The sequence below is a fragment of the Pinus tabuliformis genome, chromosome 7 (assembly GCF_031772625.1).
Source record: "Pinus tabuliformis cultivar Carrire ecotype Pingquan chromosome 7, CPIR1, whole genome shotgun sequence".
NCBI classification, from domain to species: Eukaryota; Viridiplantae; Streptophyta; class Pinopsida; order Pinales; family Pinaceae; genus Pinus; species Pinus tabuliformis.
In genome coordinates, this window is record NC_142293.1 from 1,691,811,215 (window position 1) to 1,691,819,792 (window position 8,578).

Below are 8,578 nucleotides of genomic sequence, written 5' to 3' on the forward strand. Positions count from 1 at the left end.
CAAAGCTCGCTTCCAAAAATTGATTATTTTTGTTGGTTTCTCTGCCACCAGTGCATTTTGATGGACGATAGACTCCTCAAAAGAGGCTACCATGGCCCCTCTCGCAGTTCCTTATGTGGTGAACAGTCAGAATCCGCTGCGCATTTGATGCTGCACTGCAATTTCGTGGCCAAACTCTGGAACGCAGCCTTAGGCTCTTGGCAGGTGGGCATCACTCTCCCAAACAACATTCCAGAGTTGTTCTCGAACTGGAGGACGTCGTACCCTGGAGGCTCTCCCCAAAATGGTCATCTCAAAACCGCCTGGTGTATCCTTCCCAAATTAATATGTTGGTTCACCTGGTTAGAAAGAAACCAGAGGATCTTCAAGGATAGGAAGAGAGGCCATAATACTGTCTGGATTAAAATTAAAACTCAGCTCAAGGAATGCGTTGGGGAGCAGTTGGATGGGGCAGGTCTGAGCGACCTCGATACAGTTTGGAGTGACTCCCTGGACCTCCGTTTCAACGAAATTGCCAAGCCCTCTGTTCTCCCTAAAGACTGGTAGATTCGCCTTAATGCCTCTGATTTCTTGGTTTTTTGTTCAAAGCAGGCTCATGCTACCCTCTTCTTTGATGGGGCTGCCAAAGGCAACCCGGGCAGATCTGGTGCAGGTGGAGTTGTCAAGAGAGCATGGCAAAATTGCTCTCAGATTTGCCTAGGGAGTGGGCTTAAACACCAGCATGCAAGCTGAAGCTCTGACCCTCTACCAAGGACTGAAGCAACTTATATCCCTCAGAATCGGTGATGCAATAGTGATGGGAGACTCGCAGACTATTATAGAAATTTTCATAGACAGCTCTACCCCATCAGATCTAAGATTGTCCAGGTTGATCACCAGAGCAAGAATCCTATCAAACTCCTTTCAGAGTTTGAAATTCTACCATGTCAAGAGAGAAAATAACAAAGAGGCCGACGTTGAAGCTAATAAAGTAGCCCTTCTCCCCTCGGAATCATCCTCAGAGACGGAGAAGAAAGCTGGGACCCCATCCCTTAAACTCCTGGAGATTATGTTTTATTGTCTCTTGCTGAAGCAGTTTGTTTGCATCTTTAATTTGGGAAAAATAGAGGTGGTTGCACGGAAACCATATTGTAAAAATTTCTGGGGTAGCATAGGAACAGAGACCTCGGACCTGATCAAAGAACTCTTTGAATATTGCTCTGCATATTGTAATCAGAATTATGGCATTTCGACCGGAAAGTAATACATCCCTCTAACCGTTTCTGTTAAAAAAAAAAAACTAGTTAGATTGATATGTTGGGAATTATGTTTAATGAATATTGTTTCATAGTATCTAAAGTATTTATATGATATACGTTTAGTAACTAGTTAGATTGATATGTTGGGAATTATGTTTAGTGAATATTGTTTCATAGTATCTAAAGTATGATGTGTTATCCTGCGTGGATGGGACGACTCGTTATTAGCCTCCTCACCCGGGTTCGACCCACGATACATGTTGCCGATTTGTATTCTTCTTGACTTTGTATATAATGTAAAAAAAATTGCGATCTGGGTTAATAAAAAGCTTCTAAAGAGAGATTTACCCCCTCATTTAAAAAAAAGTATTTATATTATTTTAAGTATATGGGTTAAAATATATAATACAATTTTGTATGTGAATTGGGTAACTAAATGATTAATTCTAAAAGTATTTAATCATTTCTTTCCTGCACAATGAAATGAGGATAATTATTTGTTAAAATCTGATTACCAACAATGATTGTATTGCGATCTGGGTTAATAAAAAGCTTATAAAGAGGGACTTACCCCTATTTAAAAAAAAGAGTATTTACCCCTATTTAAAAAAAAATATTTATATTATTTTTAGTATATGGGTTAAAATACATAAGTGAATTGGGTAACTAAATGATTAATTCTAAAAGTATTTAATCATTTCTTTCGTGCACAATGAAATGAGAATAATTATTTATTCAAATTTCATTACCAACCATGATGGATTCAATTTTTGATTATTTAAATGCTTTTTTTTGAAATTCCTAAACTAATATGTGGCATTGATGTGATTCATTAAACTATAGTTAAGGAGTTGTGGAAAATTTCATGATGTAGATCACTTGGAGTTTAACATTTAGTTTAATTTTTTTAAGATCATTTGGATTTTAACATTTAGTTTAATTTTTTTTGTAAAATTTTTATATATATATATATTTAAATTATATTTTTATTTTTATTTAATTTTTTAAATAATTTTTGTAGTACAATTTATATATATAAATATATATATATTTTTTTAGTAAAATTTTATATATATATATATATATTTAAATTATATTTTTATTTTTATTTAATTTTTTAAATAATTTTTGTAGTACAATTTATATATATATAAATAAATATATATATATATATATATATATAAATAATTAAATTTTAAACTATATTTTTATTTTTAATAAATCTTAGAAGTTATTAACGTATTTATAAAATTTAAAAAAAATGATAATTTTTTTTGCGTGGACCATTTTCAACAATATTTTTAGATAACCAAAATTTAGATGTAAAATATATTTGTGTGAGTGAAAATTCCAAAGACATGGTTCCTCTGTATTCCAGGGTTTTGAAAACCAGTCTATCCATTAAGATTTTGCTTTGTTGAAGTGCTCCTTGACCATTTTAGGTAAAAGACCACATGTACAACGCAGTGAGAGCGATTAGGGCGCTCTTTTTGTTTGCATCTATTTGTTCATCTGCCAGATATGTTGCTCAGCTCATTAATTAGACTGCAGTAACAGCAGACCTGTGCACACATGATCAAATCACTGTACATGTACATGTTTGTATTGGTTTAGATTGGATATCAATCTGGCAGAGGGGTATATCTGATTTTTTTAGGGGGAGCAAGAAATTCTAGTGGCTCTATACCTGGTCATATATCTGACAAGAATTTGATAAAAAAATAAGATTTTACCCCTTTCAATGGCTTGCGCATGTTAAAGATGTTCCAAGAGTTTTGCAGCATTGTGGAACTAACTAGATCTCGGAGAAGATTTCGCCATTCTGAATACCTAGATCTCTGAAAAATTGATCAGAAACCCAAATCAAGAACTCACTTGTTGTAAGCCGGCTTTAGGCAAACTAAAAGAAGCTTAGGGTTTCCCAGCATAGCTCTGTGTTACTCCATCCTACTGTAAACACACTGCTTGTATGAAAGGTGGATAGTTGACAATGGCAACGGACAGATTGAGTGCTTTGGATGATAACCTACTCTGCTCTCATATTCTCTCTAAGCTATCTTTACCTCATGCAATCCATTGTTCTTTGCTTTCACGCAGATGGCGATATCTGTGGATCGTTTTACCCCATCTCAAAATTTCCAGTCCGTGTTTTAAAGGAAAAGTACTTGATCACATGATGCTCTTTCATTCTGGTCCCCTTGAAAGTTTTGAACTTTCGTTCACCGATTCTTATGGGATTGATAACAACACCAATGCCAAATTGTTTTGGAGATGGCTTTGTTTTGCGTCTGCAAAAAAAGTCAAGGAAATCACTCTCAAAAATTGTTTCAACAGCTTTACTCTAAGTTTAATGTATCTTCCAACTTCTCTTTTTTCCTGTGATTGCCTTACGTTTTTGAAACTTGAGTATTTTGATTTTAGAGAGATACCCACATATAGCTTTGGCGGATTCAAATGTCTTAGAACCTGTTTTCTATCACGTTTACATACCACTGATGCTATACTTGAGTATCTTGTAACAAGATGCCCTCTTCTTGAAAATTTGACGGTCCAAAGCTGTAATGGGCTTAACAATACGAAAATTTCTGCAGTGAATCTCAAGAATTTAGACTTTACATACAATAACCGTCCAAGCTCACTGACACTGAACTGCCCACAACTGATGCGTATCGAAGTACAGGGTTTTCACCCTATATCGAGGTTGGAGCTTAATTGTTGTGGGTCTTTACATTTGTCCACAGCGCAGATTCAACTGCTTGAAGGGATTTCGAACAGGAACCTGTTGAGAAAGCTTACCCTTCGTCGATTCAGCAGATACTTGTCTTCTCTCACAGTTCTAAATAGTTTTCCCAATCTTGAAGAACTCTTCATAGAAAATATTTCCCCATCTGAAGACTTTTTCAGTATTTCCCATCTTGAAGGACTTTCGTTTGAAGAGCTCTTGCAAGAACGTTTCAGTTTTTTCACTCCTGAAGAACTCTCCATGCAAGTTAACAGTTTTTCCAATCTTGAAGAACCCTCCATGGAAAACGAGCATCTGAAGGTGAGTAGTTTCTGAGTTTTACTTTTATTTTAAGCATTTACCATCTTAATTATACTATATAGGGGCATTTACAAGATTAAGTTTGCATGGCAGAAGCAAGGAACAAACTTGGTGGGATCAAGCTCAACTCTTTCACTAAAAAATCTGAAGAAAGTGAATTTCAGGGTTTCAAGATTTAATGGAGAGGAAATTGCTCTGCTCAGTTCTCTTCTCAGAAGTGCTCCACTGCTGCATAAAATGACAGTTATTCTACCGAGATGTTCTCAACATATCTATGTGCAGAGATTCGTGAAGCATTTTGTGGATTTGAAAAGACTATATGAAGAAGTAAGTATAATTATAATAGAAAAACATGACAAGGACTGCGGGGATGTGTGCCTTAAGATGCCAGATGGAAAACATAATAGCTTGAGAGAAATATATCCCAACAGTTTTGAGGAATGAATGCGTATTTTGGGTTACCTTCAATCTTTGGATGCTTTAGTCATACACTGTGATGGTTATTTTCTTTGTTATTTTATGTTTCTTTACAGTCAATGCAGTGCAACATTTTATATGCATGCAAAGAGAACTCTGTTTTAAGATCTTTTGTCTCATGTTTTATGAATTGGTGATTTATAACGTGCAATAAAGGAGAAGATAATTCACAATTGTTTTGAATTGGAGGGTTTTGTGCCATTCGCTAGTTTGCTCAAGTACCTTATATGTTAGAAAGATTTTCAAGAGTTTTGTCCCGAATCAACTCAGATCTTGGAAAAAAATGATCAGAAATCCACATCAAGAACTCTGACTTCTTGTATGTCTTTATTTTGACAACTTAAAAGACGTTTAGAGCTTCTTAGCATGGCACTATGTTGGTCCATCTTAATATAAATATTAAATACATTGCTTGTATGAGAAGTGGATAGTTGGCAATGGCAACGGACAGATTGAGTGCTTTGGATGGTAAACTTACTCTGCTCTCGTATTCTCTCTAAGCTTTCTTTAACATATTCAATCCGCTGTTCTATGCTGTCAAGCGATCTCTGTTGATATTTTAAGTTTTTAACCCATTTCAAAATTTCCAATCCGTGTTTTAAAGAAGAACTAATTAATCACAAGATGCTCTTTCATGCTGCTCCTCTTGAGAGTTTTGAACTTTCTTTAACCAATTCTTATGGGATTGATAATAACATCAATGGCAAATTGGTTTGGAAATGGCTTTGTTTTTTATCCTCAAAAAGAGTCAAGGAAATCACTCTGTTGATAGTTTAAGTTTTTAACCCATTTCAAAATTTCCAATCCGTCTTTTAAAGAAGAACTAATTGATCACAAGATGCTCTTTCATGCTGCTCCTTTGAACTTTCTTTAACCAATTCTTATGGGATTGATAATAACATCAATGGCAAATTGGTTTGGAAATGGCTTTGTTTTTTATCCTCAAAAAGAGTCAAGGAAATCACTCTCAAAAATCTTCTTAACAACTTTTCATCTCAATTGTTTTAATGCATCTTTCAATTTCTATTTTGTTAGTTTTTTTTGAACCCAGGTCAGATTTTATGTTCAATAAAATATTATCCTCAGAACAGAAAAAAAATTACCTTAAGATCTGAATTTTATAACACAAAATACTTTGGGTTCCTAACTTAGCATGCACAACAGAAGTAAATCAATCATTAAACCAAGCACTTAAAATTGTTTGACACAGTTTTACCCTAGAAACCCCAGTGTGGGGAAAACCAGCAAACTTTTGGTCTTTATTCAGCTTCAGAAAATCTCATCACAGCAAGAGTATTCACTGAGAAAATTACAGCAGCAATTTCTCAGCCCTTACGCTGTTATAGTTTGGCCTATGTGGCATATAAGGCCCTGCAAACACAGCATGTGCAGTTCAGCAGATCTCGGCCTGTATGGCCCAACAAACTACAGCCTGTACAACCTGGTCTTCATGCCCTGCCAGCTGCCCTGAAATCGACATGTTGCTGTTCTGTTTACTGATACTCTCTTGTTTTTTTCCGAAGAAAGAGAATTCATAATTTCTATTAAAAGAAATTACATGCTGTTGATGCCATTGGCATATGCTGTTACTGATACTCTCTTGTTGTCAGTTCATCTTCCTGATTTTCAGTTTTATACCTAGTCTCTAGTGCCAATCGAGCTGCCTCTCCAACAACCTATTTCCCCTTTATAATTTCTAACCTAATCTCCAAAGTGATGGACATTGAGATTGCATCTCCACTTTTGAGATCTACAGTCAATATAAAATCTTTCGTTGACCTTTTTAACTTTATAAAAAATGGCCAATAAAATAAAAAATTAAATTAAGGACTTTATGTCTAAGGTCCAAATTTAGGAAATAAATAAATAATTGTTGTGAGAGAATTTCTGGTGATTTTCTTTATGTCTCTAGTGCCAATCGAGCTGCCTCTCCAACAACCTATTTCCCCTTTATAATTTCTAACCTAATCTCCAAAGTGATGGACATTGAGATTGCATCTCCACTTTTGAGATCTACAGTCAATATAAAATCTTTCATTGACCTTTTTAACTTTATAAAAAATGGCCAATAAAATAAATAATTAAATTAACGACTTTATGTCTAATGTCCAAATTTAGGAAATAATTAAATAATTGTTGTGAGAGAATTTCTGGTGATTTTCTTTATGTCATGGCACTTGACCAATGCAAAATCACCTTCCAAGCTACATTTTCAACACTTCTACACCAGTCCCAGCGTGTCATTGAAGAATACAAATTTTCCCTTCATCAAATCCTTGGTTTGGATGTCTACTACCTGCTCATTTGTGGGTACATACTGTAGCTTTACTGTCCCTTTCTGCACACAATCTCGAATGAATTGGTACCTAATCTGAATGTGTTTCAACTTGTCATGAAACATTGAATTCTCTGCGAGCTTGATACAAATCTGATTGTCACAATGAATCATAGTTGGCTCCATTCCCTGACCAAATAGCGCCATGAGAAGCTTCTGAAGCCATATTGCCTCACAAGCTGCCATGTAGCAGCCATGTACTTGGCCTCAGCAGAACAAAAAGCATTTGAGGTTTGTTCCTGCTGAACCAAGAAACTGTTCCTGATCCTAAGCTGAAACAACACTTAGAATTGATTTTCCTGTCAGCTATGTTGCCTGCCCAATTAGCATCTGTGTAGCCCTCTAACTTCACTCCATCAACCTAAGTATATTTCAGTACATACTCAATTGTGCCTTAAAAGTATCTCAACACATGCTTTGCAGCCACCCAGTGAACTTGCTTTGGCTCTACTATGAATTGACTGAGTGTATTAAATGCAAAACAGATGTCTGGTTTGGTATTGATCAAGTACACGAGAGGAGAGCCAATCAGTTGTCTATATAATGTAGTGTCCATTGGCTTTGATTTTGAAGCATCAATGTTCTTCCAGTTAGTCACTAGTGGTGTAGACACGGGTATGCAATCCCGCATCATAAATCGCTCCAGGATCTCAACTCTGTACTTCCCTTGTCTTAGGATTCAAGAAGATATCTTCGTCTCTTTGCCACACCTTTAAACCTAGAAAGTAGTGCATCAACCCCCAAATCTCTTATCTAAAGCTTTGTAGCTAGGTCCCTCTTGCATTCTGCTATGAGCTTCTCACAAAAAGTAAGAAACATGTCATCTACATAAAGAATCAAAATGAGAGGCTTTCCTTGACCTGAATGTAATACAGGTTTAGGTTTGTCTCACTTTTGGTGAAGCTCATGCCCTACAAATCGTTTTCAATCTTCGCATACCACGTCTTGGGAGCTTGCTTAAGCCCATACACTCTCTTCAATCTGCACACATTGGACTCCCTCCTGTGCACACCAAAGCCCTTTAGCTGCTCAATGTAAATCTCTTCGTAAACCACACCATTGATGAAGATTGTCTTTACATCCATCTGGTGAATCCTCCAACCCATTTGTGCTACGATAGAAATCATTGCCCTGATGGATGAGTGTCTGGCTACTGGGGCGAAAGTCTCATCGTAGTCAATCCCTTCCTTCTATTGAAATCCCTTAGCCACAAATCAAACCTTAAACTTTTCAACACTACCATCTACAACGTGCTTAATCTTGTAGACCCATCTAGAGCCAACCATAGATTTTCCCTATGGTTGTGGCACAAACTTCCATACATTGTTCTTCATGATGGAAGAATATTCTTCCACCATAACATTCATCCAGATGCTTCTTGAAAGTTGAAAGGCTCAGTGTCAATCAACTCACTAATCAATGCCATATGGTTGGAATAGTACTGTGGTGCCTTGCTTTGTCTAACTGAATATCTAGGACTACACA

At 36.0% G+C, this 8,578-nt stretch overlaps 1 protein-coding gene across 1 annotated transcript; it reads left to right on the plus strand.

Moving 5' to 3' along the window:
- Window positions 1-2,557: 2,557 nt before the first annotated feature.
- LOC149255025 (F-box/LRR-repeat protein At3g26922-like) lies at window positions 2,558-4,941 on the plus strand. The gene is made up of 2 exons (XM_089460293.1): window positions 2,558-4,281; window positions 4,375-4,941. Exons 1-2 carry the CDS (start codon window positions 3,229-3,231, stop codon window positions 4,723-4,725), a joined length of 1,404 nt encoding a protein of 467 aa, XP_089316419.1. The 5' UTR covers window positions 2,558-3,228; the 3' UTR covers window positions 4,726-4,941.
- Window positions 4,942-8,578: the final 3,637 nt, after the last annotated feature.